Source organism: Schistocerca piceifrons, chromosome 5 (genome assembly GCF_021461385.2).
Source record: "Schistocerca piceifrons isolate TAMUIC-IGC-003096 chromosome 5, iqSchPice1.1, whole genome shotgun sequence".
NCBI lineage: Eukaryota > Metazoa > Arthropoda > Insecta > Orthoptera > Acrididae > Schistocerca > Schistocerca piceifrons.
In genome coordinates this window covers 679,857,809-679,878,323 of record NC_060142.1, presented here as the reverse complement: position 1 = coordinate 679,878,323, position 20,515 = coordinate 679,857,809, and the positions used below count along the sequence as shown (strand labels likewise).

General features: G+C 42.7%; 1 protein-coding gene across 1 annotated transcript in view; it reads right to left on the bottom strand.

Annotated features, from left to right (window-relative positions):
- Window positions 1-20,515, bottom strand: part of LOC124798585 (neuronal acetylcholine receptor subunit alpha-10-like) — a 224,888-nt gene that overhangs the window by 14,791 nt on the left and 189,582 nt on the right. The window contains exon 8 of the mRNA XM_047262047.1: window positions 19,993-20,159. Within this exon, the coding sequence (XP_047118003.1) occupies window positions 19,993-20,159 (167 nt within the window). The remainder of the gene's footprint in view (window positions 1-19,992; window positions 20,160-20,515) is intronic.

Below are 20,515 nucleotides of genomic sequence, written 5' to 3'. Positions count from 1 at the left end.
CGATACTCCGATAAAACGCCTTTAAAAATCCTTTTTTTAAACTGTAGGTGGAGCCGTGATCTTGTTATACTTCAGCATGTACACGTTAAGAGTGAACCTGTGAATCATCCAGGGAGGATATTTGTTTTAACCCTACTTAATTATTGGTGGGTTTAGTACATCAAGTTGCTCGAGATAGTCTTTTGCACGGACAGAGAAAGGCTTAGTTGCCCGGTGTCTGATGAAACTTCAGTGTGCGGATTGTTCAGCCCCAGTGCCGACAAAAATATGTCCAGATATGGTCCTCATTTTGTATACATGTCGCTAGAAGAGGAGTTCCCTCCGGATGGTAAGCGGCAGCTCGCCTGCCTCTGCACAGTGGCTAGGAAAGGTTCGGTAAGCTCCTGTAGCCAGTCTAATGCCTGCGTGGTGCACAGCATCTTTAAATAGAAAGGTCTAGATGAGGCATACACTATTCTGCCATAGTCAAGACATGTGCAGGCAAAGGTTCTGTAGAATGTGAGAAAACGACCTACTGCTAAGGCATTTTAATATATTTAGTGTCTTCGGACATCGACATTTCCCACCATGCAGGTGAGTCAGCCATGTTAACCACTTGTCACAAGGATGAGGCCAAAGAATAACATTGAGGTTTTGAAATCCAAGATGGTCTCTCTCAACCAGAGCCCTAAGTAAGGAAAGGACCCACACAAACGATTAAATACACAACAAACAGTTCATCCTGTACAGAAATTAAAGTAAGTTGCTTCAGCCCAATCTCCCAACCTCTTTAGGGTCGGCTGTAGTTGATGTCTGTTATTGATGAGATTGGAGGGAGAGCACTCTACAGCAAAATTTTCCAGTAATAATGAATGTCTGACGGGATACCTTACTGTTAAAGAGATACAGCAATAATAAAGATGCTGACTCTCAGAAAGCTAGCCTGAGGAACATAATTCTGTTGAGGGAGTTGGTCGGAGTATACAGCATAGAATTGATACCAGAAATATCGTCCACCAAGGAAGGACAGCAGCAAGATGGGAGATTCCCACAAAATCCCCATTCATGCAGTTGACAGATGTTGTGCCCCCATGTGGTATCCTATGCTCTCTCCAGATGCCAATACGAGTACATTGCTGCATAGGAATGAGTCGAGCCACAACCTCTGATTGGAGGAAGTTGTCAAGTGTTGAGGTACTTCCGAAACTCATACTGGAAACAGCTGAGCAATCTCGAGGTTTCCAGAGACCACACCATGCGTCTGTTCACCATCAGCTAAAGGTAGCGAGCGCAGCGCTCCTGTCTGGAGACAACTTGTCCTTCCCTGTGGTTATCAGAATAGCCTTCCGCCATGGATCCGGGTACTAGCCTTCAGCTCATATTTTGTTGAAGAGCCGTAGGAGGACTTCTTCTGTCTCCATGTGTAGCTGCATGCCATATCGACTCCTATCATGTCTTGGCGTAGTGTCACGTCCAGTGGTTACCGCAGACTGGAGTTTACACGTGAAGAGTTGTTCGACGAAAAGTCTACGCTCTGTTTCTCCATGTGTCCCATATGCTAGTGGAATCGATGATTAACATAATAGGCGGAAGTCGAATCACAAAAGTGTTTCACCGTCGTCTGCACTAATTCTGTAGGTGCTACTTGGAGGAGAAGATGGTTAAATATCACCGGTTTCGAGCCTGGAGTTTTAGTCATGGTATCTTCCGAATGGACTCCGACAGTTTCGTTACTGGTGTGAAATGGTTAAGGGATGTTAACACTTCTCTCCTAGCACTCTGTTTTCGTTCCTTGATGTTACTTAACGTTTTAGTCCTCGCTTGCGAAAGGCTACGAGATAGTCTTCACTTGGTGTACTCCTAAACCAATGTAAAGCAGTGTAAAGCAGTTCGCCTGTCCTGAATTGCCAATCGACGTTCCTCGTTCACCAATTGACGGCTTTTCGTCTGGGCTGGTTCAAAATGGTTCAAATGGCTCTGAGCACTATGGGACTCAACTGCTGAGGTCATTAGTCCCCTAGAACTTAGAACTAGTTAACTAACCTAAGGACATCACACACATCCATGCCCGAGGCAGGATTCGAACCTGCGACCGTAGCGGTCTCGCGGTTCCAGACTGCAGCGCCAGAACCGCGCGGCCACTTCGGCCGGCCGTCTGGGCTGGCTGGAAGATGTAGGAAAGGGGGAATCAGCAGCATGGTGCATCACATCTGTAATGTGATCCACCAACTCTGAGTACTGTCAGATTGTTGGAATGCAGACAGTGCCCAATTCGATTTGCTCAATATCCACTTAGGATGTCTGCGTTCAGGCGTTGTAGCGGCGGATAGGTGAAGGTGGATGGGAAAGTAGTCACTTGAGTGTCAGTCGGTTATCGCTTTCCACACAATGGCATCGGCGATGACAGGAGAGGATAGGGACAGATGCAGGGCAGACAACAGCCCAGTGGCTAAGTAGAATTGTGTCATTGTCCCGGTATTAAGGATGCAGATATCTTCTGACAACTACCGGCCAATTACCCAACACCTGGGCAGACAGTAGAAGAACACCAGAGCACATGATATGTATTGATGTCTCCGTGTAACAGGAATGGGCGGGGGAGTTGACGCACGAGATCAGTAAGTGCTGTGCCAGCAAGGGTTTCATGTATACATGGCATACCATAGGGCGATATGGCTACTGCTGCCACTGCTACTGGAGCTGCTCATAGGTCAGTGGTGAGGGTAGATAAAAAGTAAATGAAAGTCACTAACATGTCACTCAAATAAAAGACTTGCACCAGGCCATGCTGTCACAAGACATTTATTTTATTTAATGTTGAGAATGATGGGCGGGTAGTGGTCCGCTTCGTTGATGAACATGGCTGCACTACATCTACATCCATGCTCCGCAAGCCACCTGACGGTGCGTGGCGGAGGGTACCTTGAGTACCTCTATCGGTTCACCCTCCTATTCCAGTCTCGTATCGTTCGTGGAAAGAAGGATTGTCGGTATGCCTCTGTGTGGGCTCTAACCCCTCTGATTTTATCCTCATGGTCTCTTCGCGACATATACGTAGGAGGGAGCAATATACTGCTTGACTCTTCGGTGAAGGTATGTTCCCGAAACTTCAACAAAAGCCCATACCGAGCTACTGAGCGTCTCTCCTGCAGAGTCTTCCACTGGAGTTTATCTATCATCTCCGTAGCGCTTTCGCGATTACTAAATGATCCTGTAACGAAGCGCGCTGCTCTCCGTTGGATCTTCTCTGTCTCTTCTATCAACCCTGTCTGGTACGGATCCCACACTGCTCAGAAGTATTCAAGCAGTGGGCGAACAAGCGTACTGTAACCTACTTCCTTTGTTTTCGGATAGCATTTCCTTAGGATTCCTCCAATGAATCTCAGTTTGGCATCTTCTTTACCGACGATCAACTTTATATGATCGTCCATTTAAAATCACTCCTAATGCGTACTCCCAGATAATTTATGGAATTAACTGCTTCCAGTTGCTGACCTGCTATATTGTAGTTAAATGATAAGGGATCTATCTTTCTATGTATTCGCAGCACATTACACTTGTCTACATTGAGATTCAATTGCCATTCCCTGCACCATGCGTCAATTCGTTGCAAATACTCCTGCATTTCAGTACAGTTTTCCATTGTTAAAACCTCTCGATATAACACAGCATCATCCGCAAAATGCCTCAGTGAACTTCCAATGTCATCCACAAGGTCATTTACGTATATTGTTGAAAGGTCTCTGTTGGATTCCTTTCATGTTAATTTCTTAAGTCTGTTGTCATTTACGGCATAAATTCCTCTTCTAAATTTACTGTGGTGTTTCTGACTATATGGGAGGAGACTGAGCAGTGAAACATGTTACTTGTACGCCTAAACAAGAACGATCTGTCACACTACTACACTTTAAAACACAGTTTATATGTAATTCATGTCACACAGTCTCATACAGAACCTACATCCGCTTTCTTTTATGTACTGTATATGATAAGATACTTTCATCCGCCTTCCCTTCTGTATGAGAGGATGAATGAGCAAATGTATTTCTAGTTGCATGCTTGAGGGTAGCAGACAAGGCTGTCTGCTAGAGAACAGTAGGACCAACGTCGGAACAGGTAGCTACGCTTTCTAAAAGCAAAGAGGTTTCTATTCTTAGTATGGTCCTGGCCGTCCGTTGTCATGTTGGTATAGGAAGGTGCCCCTCTGGCCACTTCCGTTTGTATTTGGGAAGCACGCTCGGTAGGAGCGCAGGTCAGTCTGTCCGTGGCGAGCGTCTGAAGTGGTAAGATCTCCGGCTAAGCGCGTGTCTGCTAAGTCCGTAGGACAATGGATTTCTTAAGTTCAGCCTAACTGAAAATTTAATCACTTTTATTTCAGGTTTAGCTCTAAAATATCTAATGTTATCTTAAATTGCAGCGCAGTGTAATTCTCATGTGAAGTTCAGATTATTTTCCGGTAGTTGCTTTGTCACTACTTTGTGAGTAAAGTGGAACCACGTGTTGATCAGTAACTGTTTGACCTATCAGGTTAATAGTAAGACGTTAGTAACCAGTTCGAGGTTTTTCTTTTGTAAATTGCTTTTCGATCTAATTTATTTTAATTATCAAAATTATTGTGGAGTTATACGCTTTGTGTAAACCAAGTTGACCACGTGAAGCATGTGGTGTAATCATCAAAGTAGCCCTCAGCTATTCTTTTTGGGAAGATTTCACAGAGAGTTGGTATGAATTTAGTATACCAGTGTGTGGTAATTACATGACGGACAGGATTGTGCTACGAACGTAATTTCTTTGGGTGAAAACTGAATCTGTTGGTTGTGGTTAATTTCCTCTTGCTTATGTTTCAATGTTCTTCGTGTGTTATTTTATGAATGCAGTGTTATATGCAGTCTCCCAATCTTGGCTCCATATTTTATGTGTTCCGTAAGATTACAATCTCACATTTTCACAGTCCTAAATAAGGCACCAGCTCAGTTATAACCCACGTTTAATATGCTGAAATTTCAATGATCAATCTTAAAATAAATTTCCAAATATAAACGGATTTCTTTCTTTTTATTTAAATTCTCCTTTTATATATATATATATATATATATATATATATATATATATATATATATATATATATATATATATATTACCGGTTGTTGTATGACTATTAAAAGATTATAATCAATGTTAGTCTGATTGGGAATTTGGTAAACCTAGACTAGTTACCTGGTGAAACAGTTGCGCAGTAATGCACGGTTAACTTCCCCAGACAGCTCACAGCTTTTAACCCGCTTTTATTGTCCATCAGTACCGCTTTCATCATAGCAAATTAAAGTAACAACATTATACATGGCGACCCTGTTCTGTGATTCCGCTAGACTCTGGAATCTCAGAAACGTAAGATTGCGAGTGTTATATAATCTTAATTTTCTTTCCCTGCAGCGCTCAAACAACTTCTGCGTTGTTTCTGAGCAGACTTTCAAAAGATTCGCGGCGTCGTTGAGCAGCGTTGTGTTGATTGTCTTGTTTTGTTTTCTATATTTGTGTGTTTTATATGTGTGTGTTTTTTTTCTCGCTTGTTAATTGCACTGACTTCGATCAAAGATATTAATTTGTTTTGCGTGTGAAAAAGTGCGTACTAGGTTGGGTATCTTTCGTGTGACTGTCGTAATTTTTGGGGGACACATTTATTTTGATTAGTGTGTCACGTACCAGGTATAAATTGCACTAATGCAGACACGTAACCAAGCTAAAAGTAAGCGGTCTGACAACTTAAGCAACATGGACCAAGGGGATAATTTGATTTCGAATGTTAATGCGTCGGACAATTCCGAAAATACAATGGGAAATACTTCAGACGAAATGCAAAACAGTACGAACGGGATCACAGTAGAGCCAGAAATAAATTTGCCACCTACTAACCAAATTGATTTGGCAGAACTCATGAAAGCCTTATTGCAACAAAATGAAGAAAACGCACAGAAATCAGAAAAATCGATCCGAGAGCTAGGCGAACAAATAGACGAAAAACTAATCCAGCAGACAAATAAAGTCGACAAGTCGATGCAGAGAGTGTCCGATGATATCTCACAAAGAATAAACAATCTGGCAAGTGAAATTAAAAGTGATATTATGAAAGAATTAGGCCGTACATTTGAACAAATCGATGACCGTCTGCAAGCCTTAGAACAGGGCAAGCGGAGTGGCGATGCCGAATCTAAAGAGAGCGAAGAACGGCTACTTAGGAATTTCCAAGAGCTGAGGGAAGAATGCCAAAGGGAGCACCAGCAGGTACTCTCGAGGGTCCAAGAGGCAGAAACGCATTGTCCCACGTCCGTTAGCAACACAATAGCGGACAACAGTTTAGCGATCCACGCGTTGGAACAGCAAGTAGAACAATTGAAGCATACTGGGGCGGAGGACAAGAGACAAATTGATGATAAGATTGCGGCATTAGCGGACATTGTAGGCACGATGAAGCTGACGGAAAGCGAGAACAATACTACACCGGTAGCGGCCGCAGAGACCGAAGAAGTGCGTTCGCTTCTGAGATTTCAGAAGGGACAGTTCGAAGTGAACAGGCAAAACAGAGCTGTAACAGGCGAATTACAAGAACGCGTGGCGCATCTGGAAAACCGCATGGCGTGTGATTCCGAACTCGTCAATAGCATTAAAAATAGCCGTACGAACAGTGCAGAGAGGGACTCCGGCCACGAGGGAGATTTTGACGACAGGGAAGAATGTAATTTGAGGGGCAGACATGAGAATAATAGAAACATTCAAGGGCCTCGCCAGGAGGAAATGCGGGGATTTGATTTCAAACATTTCCTTACGGTGAGAAAGTTTGAGATATTCCGAAATTCGAAAAAAGGAATACATCCACGAGCATGGCTCGAGCAATTTGAGTTTTGTCTTCCCCCCGACTGGGCAAGTTCACATAAGATAGAATATATGTGTGGCTATTTGGAAGGCGAACCGGCGATTCGCATGAGGTCGGCAGCGCGTCACTGCAACTCCACTCGGGAGTTCCGACAAGCCTTTCTCTCCGCCTATTAGTCGGAAGCGGCACAAGATAGGGTCAAACATGGCATAATTATGCTGCCAAATTTGAACCGGTCTGGTTTCGGCAGCCCTGCACGCCTATTCGACCACATGCTGCAGGCAAATCAATTTTTATACGACCCATACGGGCCTGTGGAACTAATTAGGACATGCATCACCAAATTGCCGATGCACTTGCGGCACGTCATTCTTGCAGGACGATGCAAAGAGGACGTGGAAACGTTTAAAACACTTCTCCAAGAGTTGGAATATAATACAGCAGAATGCCCGCCTAATCAGGCACAAAGTTATTACGGGGCACAGCAGCGCGACCGCAGTCGTGGCCGTAGTACTAATCAACGGCGTGACTGGTCGTCGCGACGCGAACGGAACAATAATCGGGACAGGCCGTATAGAAACTGGGGTAACAGTCGCGAACACAGGTGGAACGTCGGAAATGATCGAGGACGTGGACAGGATCGTGAACGCTACAGGTACGGCAACCAGAATCGATACTACGATGAACACGGTGGGAGTAGGATTGTAGGCGGAGCCCCACATGATGTTGAAATTCGGCCGGCCAACCCTAGACATAATCCAGCAAATGGACATGAACAAAACCGGCAATGACAAACGATCAGCGCAGAAGGCGCCCAATCGGAACAAATGAGCGACATGGCAAATGAGTAGAAAGGACAGTGAGGAGTAGAGAGGACGGTGAAGAGAAACAATTAAATAGTTTACATTTGTGATAAATGCATTTTGAATAATATGTTGGTAAAAATAATGATAAAGATGTTTCTATGTGGTTGATTGAAGTGATGTTTTTAATATTTTTTTCTTTCCTTGCGCAATTAGGATTTAGATTGGTTGAAATGTGAAGATAAAAGGTTTCTTTGTGAACGAGTGAAATGTTCTTTATGTTTTTTTTGTGTAAATTGTAAAGAGTTGCTCCTGAGAGAAGCAAGACCTGTGTTGAATTAATGCAAAACTCAGGGGAATATCCGATCTGTGGGTATTATGGGTCTGGCAAACCCAGGTCCCCAGCTGTTAGTAGCCTTGTTTCCGATTTTCTGCTTTCAGTGCTACTATCTACCTATTACTATTCTATATCTGTCAGTATAAATGAGGATCTCTTACTATAGTAAGCGTGCTGTATGAATATTTTAAGATAGGAGAACTCTGAGAAAGGAATGAGTAAGTGTAGAATCTTGAAAACAGGATGCGATAATACGATTGTTTAACCATTGGCTTCCCAATATGCGATGATATGTTAAAATTGATGATATATGTTTTCTTTTGTTCTTTATAGCTGAGTATGTAAAGTGCTGTCTGTGGATTTCGTCAGTATATTGATTCCCTTCAAGGTGAAAGAAGAATTGTGGTTTGTGTAATTTACGTGGCCCTGAAATATTATTGTGGTAGTCAAATACGAGCAGTTTTTCAGCAAATGGAGAATGGAACAGAAATATGGATCCTTTCTGTAGTCTTGATTGATGTTAAGCCAGAGCCTGAAAATTTATTCTGCGTTAATACTTGTCCTAGAAAAGAGACGTTTATGTGTTTTGCTGATGCTGTGAGCATTACAGCTTACTGTTTTCGCTGGTGTGGGATGCACTGCAGCCTATATGATTTGTACTGAGGAAATTTCCCTCTTGAAGGTAGAGGAAGATTAAATAATTTTGAGTAGGGGACCGAAGGAAAGCTTGGTTTAAGGTAATAAGGATGAAGCAAAACATTTGTCATTTAAACTACAGGAGGATTCGGATCTTTTGTGTCTGTTGTAAGTTCAATATGTTAAGATGATACTGTTTTACAGAATAGAGGTGACCACAATTTTGCCATTCATGAGAAATGAATCCAGAATGACCACCACAGGCGAAATAAGTAATTTAGAAGCGAAAGGTAACTTAAAGAAGGAACGAAATCGCAGCAAAATGGGTAAGAAAATGTAATATAAACTGTAAAAAAAAAAATTAACCTTCTCAGAGTCATCTGCGTGATTAACTATTGTGATAACGTAATTTTAGATGAAATTGTCTTACTGTTTTATGTGTGAACATATGAGTATGATAAATGTATAATTGCGAGTCTCTTATCAGGTGTGTCAACTGGTATAAATGTTTTGACGCGTAAATAATCATTGTTCTTTTTACTGTGTATGTTTAAGGAACGTTTCTCCATGTTTATCATGTGACAAGACGTATGCCGCGAGCGTCAGGAAGAGGACGAATTAGAACAATGTTGTAGAGGTGTAAACACTTCGTTGAAGTAGCATTGAAGTAGCCTGTTGGATTAACTAGTAGTGGATTGAAGTAGAATTTTGAGTAATGCATGCTTATGGGTAGTTAGTTTGTAGAATAGACAACAGGTGTGCATGTGTGTGTGTAAATAACATGTGAACCCTATGCTGTCCTGACCTATACTTGCACAAGGCATAATCCTATTCATTTTAGTGAATTAATAAGTAGCATTTGATTTATTAAAACGTAAGTGAACCACATTAGTGATGTGGATTTAAATATTATATTGTCAGTTCATTTAATTTTTATTTTTATACTGTCAAGTCATTTCACTTTTATTTTTTTATATTGTCAAGTCATTTAACTTTTATTTTTATATTGTCGATTCATGTAATTTTTGTATTTAAAAAAAAAAGTCTCACTTTTGTTCTTAAAAAATTGTGAAAGACAATACTAAGCGGTATTATGTATGACATTTGGTAATGACATAAGTATGATGAACAATTTCTGTGAATGCAGTTGAGAACGTGAAAGCGAACCGGCTAAACTCTTACAAGACAGCGGGAGCAGCGGGGAGGAGGGCTAGTTGTAAACTAGCGGGTTTCCCAGCAGGACACGCTGTCAACCGGGCCACTTCGGGAGCGCGGCCGACAACAAAAGAAGGGTACGCGGCAAACACTTTCCCTTGCACCTGGAGCTAATGGGCGGCCGCCCCGTGCGACCCTTCCTGGAGGCGATGACCTGAGATGGGCGAGCGGTCCACCGCGCGGAAATCCATCTGCTGGCAACGCACCACACGCACGCGACCGTGACGAGACGGCCGCGGTGAAACAACACAAGGGGCGTGGAGCCTTTTGACAGGTACTGTCCAGAGAAATTGGCAGACTTCAACGACGCCTATCAACGTTTCCTGACGGATGCCCACTGTCAAGCGACAGTAAATCATGGTTCGATGTTCTCTGGTCGCTAAGGGTGACACAAAGAAGAGCCATTAAGTGTCATCCTTGCCCAGGAATATCAACCTGGCGTGTCAATCGAGGATACCGCACGAATTTGACAACACAAACATGGAACCAAATCGAGATGTACATGACACGGGCCACCAAGAGAAACTTCATGAGAGGGCAGAGACGGCGGGATTGCACGCAACAGATGGACAAAAATCCCTACTGACAGCTGCGGCGACGAACCCTCCCCCCTTCCCCTTATACTGTGCCTCGGAACCGTGGAACTACTGAGTGTGTCAGTGAACAGTGATTATACGGTTCTTAGTTCAATGCATATACGTGTGTTTCTGTCACAGAAACTTTGACTCGTGTGTTTTGCAGGGGTTCGATTTATTGGTGTTTATTAGACTGACTCTTATATTTTGTAGGTGTTCTATTTTTTTTTTTTTTAGACTTTGACTCTTGTATTTTGCAGGTGTTTATTTATTGGTGTTTTTTTTAGATGCTGACTATTGTACTGTTTTATTTATCAATGTTTGTTTTTGTGTGATGTAATAGATTTGTGATATTTTGTTTCGTAAATTCATTCCTGTGGCATTGCTTCGTTTATCAGTCAGATTGCTATTCATTCTCATTGGACTGTGATCGATTAGCCTTTGCATGGGGCATATTTATTGTGAGGAACCCCTTAAGGGTAACAATCACATAATTATTGTAGTTTCAGTATAATGACACAGTGCTCATTGTTTGCTAACTAATTGAAATATAGTAGAGTGATTAAATTAGTGCCACATAGTTATTTTAATTCTACAAATTATTAGTTTTATAAGATATAAAATTTTTCTGCCATAACCACCTTTGCTATTTTCATAAATTTTGTTTGTTAATAAACAGTCATAAATTTTCCTGTGATCAGTTGGCTCTTGCAATGAGCAAATACTGGTGAACTCCATAAGGGTAACAACCAGAAATTGTTTTCATATTAATGACACAGGAATCATTGTTTTTACTTGCTGACCGAATTAGGTCTACACTATCTTTTAAATAGGTGTCACAGATTGTGTTCTTTTTTTTGTCTTTGAAATTGGTAGATTCTAAAGATGTGTTGAAATTATTGTGTTTTAGCAAGTAGCTGGTGACCTTTTGCCTTCTCTTTACACTTTTGGTTTAAGTTGGGTGTGAGAAGCCTGCTTGGGAATGTCCTAGCATGACCAGAAAATTCCCTGCACAGTCTTTTCCCGGAGCGTTGGGGTTATGAAAGGTCTCTGTTGGATTCCTTTCATGTTAATTTCTTAAGTCTGTTGTCATTTACGGCATAAATTCCTCTTCTAAATTTACTGTTGTGTTTCTGACTATATGGGAGAAGACTGAGCAGTGAAACATGTTACTTGTACGCCTAAACAAGAACGATCTGTCACACTACTACACTTTAAAACACAGTTTATATGTAATTCATGTCACACAGTCTCATACGGAACCTACATCCGCTTTCTTTTATACACTGTATATGATAAGATACTGTCATCCCCCTTCCCTTCTGTGCGAGAGGATGAATGAGCAAATGTATTTCTAGTTGCATGCTTGAGGGTAGCAGACAAGGCTGTCTGCTAGAGAACAGTAGGACCAACGTCGGAACAGGTAGCTACGCTTTCTAAAAGCAAAGAGGTTTCTATTCTTAGTATGGTCCTGGCCGTCCGTTGTCATGTTGGTATAGGAAGCTGCCCCTCTGGCCACTTCCGTTTGTATTTGGGAAGCACGCTCGGTAGGAGCGCAGGTCAGTCTGTCCGTGGCGAGCGTCTGAAGTGGTAAGATCTCCGGCTAAGCGCGTGTCTGCTAAGTCCGTAGGACAATGGATTTGTTAAGTTCAGCCTAACTGAAAATTTAATCACTTTTATTTCAGGTTTAGCTCTAAAATATCTAATGTTATCTTAAATTGCAGCGCAGTGTAATTCTCGTGTGAAGTTCAGATTATTTTCCGGTAGTTGCTTTGTCACTACTTTGTGAGTAAAATGGAACCACGTGTTGATCAGTAACTGTTTGACCCCTCAGGTTAATAGTAAGACGTTAGTAACCAGTTCGAGGTTTTTCTTTTGTAAATTGCTTTTCGATCTAATTTATTTTAATTATCAAAATTATTGTGGAGTTATACGCTTTGTGTAAACCAAGTTGACCACGTGAAGCATGTGGTGTAATCATCAAAGTAGCCCTCAGCTATTCTTTTTGGGAAGATTTCACAGAGAGTTGGTATGAATTTAGTATACCAGTGTGTGGTAATTACATGACGGACAGGATTGTGCTACGAACGTAATTTCTTTGGGGGAAAACTGAATCTGTTGGTTGTGGTTAATTTCCTCTTGCTTATGTTTCAACGTTCTTCGTGTGTTATTTTATGAATGCAGTGTTGTATGCAGTCTCCCAATCTTGGCTCCATATTTTATGTGTTCCGTAAGATTACAATCTCACATTTTCACAGTCCTAAATAAGGCACCAGCTCAGTTATAACTCACGTTTAATATGCTGAAATTTCAATGATCAATCTTAAAATAAATTCCAAATATAAACTGATTTCTTTCTTTTTATTTAAATTCTCCTTTTATATATATATATATATATATATATATATATATATATATATATATATATATATATTACCGGTTGTTGTATGACTATTAAAAGATTATAATCAATGTTAGTCTGATTCGGAATTTGGTAAACCTAGACTAGTTACCTGGTGAAACAGTTGCGCAGTAATGCACGGTTAACTTCCCCAGACAGCTCACAGCTTTTAACCCGCTTTTATTGTCCATCAGTACCGCTTTCATCATAGAAAATTAAAGTAACAACATTATATTGTGAATAGCAACGGTCCTACGACACTCCCCTGCGGCACACCTGAAATCACTCTTACTTCGGAAGACTTATCTCCATTGAGAATTACATGCTGCGTTCTGTTGTCTAGGAACTCTTCAGTCCAATCACACAATTGGTCTGATAGTCCATATGCTCTTACTTTGTTCACTAAACGACTGTGGGGAACTGTATCGAACGCCTTGCGGAAGTCAAGAAAGAAACACGGCATCTACCTGGGAACCCGTGTCTATGGCCCTCTGAGTCTCGTCGACGAATAGCGCGAGCTGGGTTTCACACGACCGTCCTTTTCGAAACCCATGCTGATTCCTACAGAGTAGATTTCTAGTCTCCAGAAAAGTCATCATACTCGAGCATAATAAGTGTTCCAAAATTCTACAACTGATCGACGTAAGAGATATGGTCTATAGTTCTGCACATCTGTTCGACGTCCCTTCTTGAAAACGGGGATGACCTGTGCCCTTTTCCAATCCTTTGGAACGCTACGCTCTTCTAGGGACCTACGGTACACCGCTGCACGAAGGGGGGCAAGTTCCTTCTCGTTCTCTATGTAAAATTGAACTGGTATCCCATCAGGTCCAGCGGCCTTTTCTCTTTTGAGCGATTTTAATTGTTCCTCTACCCCTTGGCTCACTGACCACTTAGGTCACTGTTTCTGTGAAGATTAAATCCTGGCATCACAGGAGAATCTGTGGCCTTGAAGTGCGTCTCCTGAAGGCATATTGAATAGGCTTTTCTTGTAGAAGCAGTTTTGATGTGTTCTATAAACATTCACATTCTACTGAAGGATGGGAGGCATTTTAACCACTGATTTTAACTATTGGTAAGTCCTGTAGTCTGGGAAGGAATTTAAAAAGGTTTAGAGGAGGAGTAGATGGGCTTGATGATCGCCCAAACATAATTCTATTTGACAGTCTTTCCCATCAGACGTTTCTGAACCAGTACGGTTAGAGATTCAGACGTCGTGCTTTTTAGATCTGATCTTTCTGCCTATTGGTTCACCTTTCTTTGGCACTGAGAGCAATGCGCTGGATTAGGGACATATGGATAGGCTCTAAGATATAAGAAACCAAAGTTGACGTACTCAGATAACGTGGGTAAACTAAAGGTGAGTAGAAAGGTGGGTGTTTAATCTAACTGACCGTCCACCTGTTTCAACAAGTTCTTCACCTCTTATACCTTCGTTTTGGCATTCCACTAAAAGTTCATTTGGGTCCAGATGCATGAGGGCACTACTTGATACGAGAACTCTGCTGTAATTGACAGTGGTGTGCATGGCAACAGCTATAGAATATTCCCCAAGATGTTTGCTTTGCATTTCAGCTTGACTGGACACCATTGTCTCTGTTAGCAGAATGCCATTTGCAACCTTTTAATTGACTTAGGAACTCCAACAACTCCTCCCGCTCCCTTCTGTACGTGGAATGGGGATGTTTTCTCGAATGTACACTCTTCTTAACATGGAATATATACTATTGCGTACTGGTATTGTTGCTGTTGTTATTGTGGTCTTCAGTCCTGAAACTGGTTTGATGCAGCTCTCCATGCTACCCTATCCCGTGCAAGCTTCTTCATCTGCCAGTACCTACTGCAGCCTACATCCTTCTGAACCTGCTTAGTGTATTCATCTCTTGGTCTCCCTCTACGATTTTTACCCTCCACGATGCCCTCCAATACTAAATTGGTGATCCCACGATATCTCAGTACAGGTCCTACCAACCGATCCCTTCTTCTAGTCCAGTTGTGCCACAAGCTCCTCTTCTCCCCAATTCTGTTCAATACCTCCTCATTAGTTATGTGATCTACCCATCTAATCTTCAGCAGTCTTCTGTAGCACCACACTTCGAAAGCTTCTACTCTCTTCTTGTCTAAACTATTTATCGTCCACGTTTCACTTCCATACATGGCTACACTCCATACAAATACTTTCAGAAACGACTTCCTGACACATCTATACTCGATGTTAACAAATTTCTCTTCTTCAGAAAAGCTTTCCTTGCCATTGCCAGTCTACATTTTATATCCTCTCTAATTCGACCATGATCAGTTATTTTGCTCCCTCAAATTGCAAAACTCCTTTACTACTTTAAGTGTCTCATTTTCTAATCTAATTCCCTCAGCATCCCCCGACTTAATTCGACTACATTCCATTATCCTCGTTTTGCTTTTGTTGATGTTCATCTTATACCCTCTTTTCAAGACACTGTCCATTCCGTTCAACTGCTCTTCCAAGTCCTTTGCTGTCTCTGACAGAATTACAATGTCATCGGCGGACCTCAAAGTTTTTATTTCTTCTCCATGGATTTTAATACCTACTCCGAACTTTTCTTTTGTTTCCTTTATTGCTTGATCAATATACAAATTGAATAACATCGGGGACAGGCTACAACTCTGTCTCACTCCCTTCCCAACGACTACTTCCCTTCCATACCCCTCGACTCTTATAACTGCCATCTGGTTTCTGTACAAATTGTAAATAGCCTTTCGCTCCCTGTATTTTGGTATTTTTATATTACTGTTATTCACCATTGAAATACAAGTGTCAGGTGGGCTGTCCACCCGACTTCTCTTTGTGGAGTGGGCAGGTAAATACTCCAGTGGTGCAAGCGTTTCATTGGGAGTTTGGATTTTGCGAGCCATTTTGGCCCGAAGACACAATAGGAAATCGATCGTCCAACCAGACAGAGCTCCGAATGCCTAGGTAAGACATTTACAACTTGAGGTGTAATTTCGCTAATTACTGTTCTTCCTCCACAGCCATGCACCTTATTGGCTCGCAGTACACCTTAAGACTGATGTTCTTTTATAGGGGTTTGTTCTGTGCTAGCAAACCAGTCATTTTAGCCACGATCCCTGTTCCTTGGACGTACAACGTTCCACCACTAAGCCATGCAGTGATGGCTGACACATGCCCAGACCTCACAGCTAGAGTTGACATGTGGCGCTTAACGACCCCCAGTTAAGGAAATCTGGGATCGCCAAGCCCGTATCCAGTTACAAAGACTGAACTTCCTGAGGTGTGTGACATTTGAAACGAGCTGGCACGCACGTGTGGCTTATCGAATGCCATGTAAACAGCGAGCGTTACGCGTCAATAAGGAAACCTCGGTGACTTCGAACGTGGACTAGTCATTGTATGTGAACTGAGTACATCAGGGACACGTGAACCCTTCTAAAGCTCCACAAGTAGACTGTTGGTGATGTGACTGTGAAATGGAAACGTGAAGGAAAAACTACAGCTAAAGCAAGACCAGACAGACCTGATGTAGTGACTGACAGAGAGTGGCTATAAAACATCGCATGAAATCAGCAGGAGCTCCAACGAGCTACAAGAAATCCAGCTAGTACAACGACCGTGCATAGGGAGGTCAAAAGAATGGAGGTATTCATAAGCCACACATTTCTGCACAAAGTACTGAGTGATGCTTGAGGTGGTGTAAAGAGCGACGCTACTGGCAGTGGATGACTGGAAACGAGTGATTCTGAGTGATGAATCACATTACAACCTGTGGCAATTGGATAGATGGATTCTGGTTTGGAGAAGGTTACCTGCCATCAGATGTAATGCTAACAGTCAAGTACAGAGAAGATGGTGTTGTGGTGTGGGATGTTTTCAGAGCTTAGGATGTGATCCTCCTATTTCCCTTAAGAAAACGCTGAATATGAAAAGGTATAAACAAATTTCATAGCATTGCATACTGTGCATGGTAGAGGACAGTGCACCCTATTATAAAGCAGCATTTGTGGGGCAGTGGTTTATGAACAACAACTTCGCTGAAATGGACTAGCGTGGTCAGAGTCCCGACCTGAACACCGTGGAACACCTTCGAGATGGATTAGAAATTCAACCTCCCTGTGAAACCTAGCGTCCAACACCACTTTCTCCCCCAGTTTCGGCTTTTGAGAAACAATGGATCTCCATGCCTCCACAGACGGTCAGACATCTCAGTTAAATTGTCTCCAGCAGCGTTCAATCGGTCATAAAGGAGAAGGGTGGATGCACCACATATTAATGTTCACTAAGGTGGCAGGAGTAAAATACAGGGAGCGAAAGGCTATTTACAATTTGTACAGAAACCAGATGGCAGTTATAAGAGTCGAGGGCATGAAAGGGAAGCAGTGGTTGGGAAGGGAGTGAGACACGGTTGTAGCCTCTCCCCCATATTGTTCAATCTGTATATTGAGCAAGCAGTTAAGGAAACAAAAGAAAAATTCGGAGTAGGTATTAAAATCCATGGAGAAGAAATAAAAACTTTAAGGTTCGCCCATGACATTGTAATTCTGTCAGAGACAGCAAAGGACTTGGAAGAGAAGTTAAACGGAATGGACAGTGTCTTAAAAGAAGGATATAAGATGAACATCAACAAAAGCGAAACGAGGATAATGGAATGTTGTCGAATTAAGTCGGGTGATGCTGAGGGAATTAGATTAGGAAATGAGACACTTAAAGAATTAAAGGACTTTTGCTATCTGGGGAGCAAAATAACTGATGATAGTCGAAGTAGAGAGGATATAAAATGTAGATTGGCAATGGCAAGGAAAGCGTTTTGAAGAAGAGATCCTTGTTAACATCGAGTATAGATTTAAGTGTCAGGAAGTCGTTTCTGAAAGTATTTGTATGGAGTGTAGCCATGTATGGAAGTGAAACATGGACGATAACTAGTTTGGACAAGAAGAGAATAGAAGCTTTCGAAATGTGGTGCTACAGAAGGATGCTGAAGATTAGATGGGTAGATCACATAACTAATGAGGAGGATTGGGGAGAAGAAGAGTTTGTGGCACAACTTGACTAGAAGAAGGGATCGGTCGGTAGGACATGTGTTGAGGCATCAAGGGATCACAAATTTAGTATTGGAGTGCAGCGTGGAGGGTAAAAATCGTAGAGGGAGACCAAGAGATGAATATACTAAGCAGATTCAGAAGGATGTAGGTTGCAGTACGTACTGGGAGATGAAGAAGCTTGCACAGGATAGAGTAGCGTGGAGAGCTGCATCAAACCAGTCTCAGGACTGAAGACCACAACAACAACAATAGGCGTCTGGATACTTTCGATCAGATAGTGAAAATCCGAAGAAATTCTGGTCATATGTAAAGTACACAAGCGGCAAGACGCAGTCAATACCTTCGCTGCGCAGTGCCGATGGTACTGTTACCGACGACTGTGCCGCTAAAGCGGAGTTACTGAACGCAGTTTTCCGAAATTCTTCACCAGGGAAGACGAATGGAATATTCCAGAATTTGAAACACGAACAGCTGCTAGCATGAGTTTCTTAGAAGTAGATACCTCAGGGGTTGCGAAGCAACTCAAATCGCTTGATACGGGCAAGTCTTCAGATCCAGATAGTATACCGATTAGGTTCCTTTCAGATTACGCTGATTCAATAGCTCCCTACTTAGCAATCATATACAACCGCTTGCTCACCGATAGATCTGTACCTACAGATTGGAAAATTGCGCAGGTCGTACCAGGGTTTAAGAAGGGTAGTAGGAGTAATCCATCGAACTACAGACCTATATCATTGACGTCGGTTTGCAGTAGGGTTTTGGAGCATATAATGTGTTCAAACATTATGAAGCACCTCGAAGGGAACGATCTATGACACGCAATCAGCATGGTTTCAGAAAACATCGTTCTTGTGCAACGCAGCTATCTCTTTATTCCCACGAAGTAATGGCCGCTATCGATCGACAGGGTATCTCAAGTTGATTCCGTATTTCTAGATTTCCGGAAAGCTTTTGACACCGTTCCTCACAAGCGACTTCTAATCAAGCTGCGGGCCTATGGGGTATCGTCTCAGTTGTGCGACTGGATTCGTGATTTCCTGTCAGGAAGGTCGCAGTTCGTAGTAATAGACGACAAATCATCGAGTAAAACTGAAATGATATCACTTGTTCCCCAGGGAAGGGTCCTGGGACCTCTGCTGTTCCTGATCTATATAAATGACCTGGGTGACAATCTGAGCAGTTCTCTTAGATTGTTCGCAGATGATGCTGTAGTTTACCATGTAGTAAGGTCATACGAAGACCAGTATCAGTTGCAAAGCGATTTAGAAAAGATTTCTGTATGGTGTGGCAGGTGGCAGTTGACGCTAAATAACGAAACGTGTGAGGTGATCCACACAAATTCCAAAAGAAATCCGTTGGAATTCGATTACTCGATAAATAGTACAATTCTCACGGCTGTCAATTCATCTAAGTACCTGGGTGTAAAAATTACGAACAACTTCAGTTGGAAAGACCACATAGATAATATTGTGGGGAAGGCGAGCCAAAGGTTGCGTTTCATTGGGAGGACACTTAGAAGATGTAACAAGTCCACTAAAGAGGCAGCTTACACTACAATCGTTCGTCCTCTCTTAGACTATTGCTGCGCGGTGTGGAATCCTTACCAGGTGGGATTGACGGAGGACATCGAAAGGGTGCAAAAAAGGGCAGCTCGTTTTGTATTATCACGTAATAGCGGAGAGAGTGTGGCAGATATGATACGCGAGTTGGGATGGAAGTCATTAAAGCAAAGACGTTTTTCGTCGCGGCGAGATCTATTTACGAAATTTCAGTCACCAACTTTCTCTTCCGAATGCGAAAATATTTTGTTGAGCCCAACCTACATAGGTAGGAATGATCATCAAAATAAAATAAGAGAAATCAAAGCTCGAACAGAAATGTTTAGGTGTTCGTTTTTCTCGCGCGCTGTTCGGGAGTGGAATGGTAGAGAGATAGTACGATTGTGGTTGGGTGAACCCTCTGCCAAGCACTTAAATGTGAATTGCAGAGTAATCATGCAGATGTAGATGTAGTGTTTATAAACCTGTTAGGGGATATGTGCTCTAGTGGTTTTTCTTCTATATCAGCAATGCGGTACCTAGCCATGCCCTTGCAAATTCAGCTGTAGCCCAGGATCGGGTAGCCAGTCTGACAGTTACCTGCAAGCGGACGAAGGAGAGGCTGGCGGCCCAGAGGTCGAGCAGCCTGGTGGAGGACGCCCTGAGGATGGCCGGCGGCTCCGGGCAGGTGGCGACCAGCCAGCGGTGCGCCACTGACGTCACCAGAGACAGCGTGCACAGCCCGAGGGAGTCCCGGACCAGCAGCACTGCAAGAGACGTGGCGCCCACGGCGTACAGTGTCCCTCTGGACAAGGAAACTGTGTCTACGAGTAGTTAGCGTCGCAGAAGCATCATGTCGGTGCCTCTCTCCGTGAACAGGATCTAGCCCTTTAACTACTCTGGACGTGTTAACCCGCGCGCCGTTGTACCTGTCCCTGTGTGCTCTGAACGTCTTTATGCACGCCACCAGCCCTTCTACCTGGTACTCTGAACGTATCTACAGGGACAGGTACAAAAGCGCGCGGGTTAACACGTCCAGAGCAGTTGTTGTTGTAGTCTTCAGTCCTGAGGCTCGTCTGATGCAGCTCTCCATGCTACTCTATCCTGTGCAAGCTTCTTCACC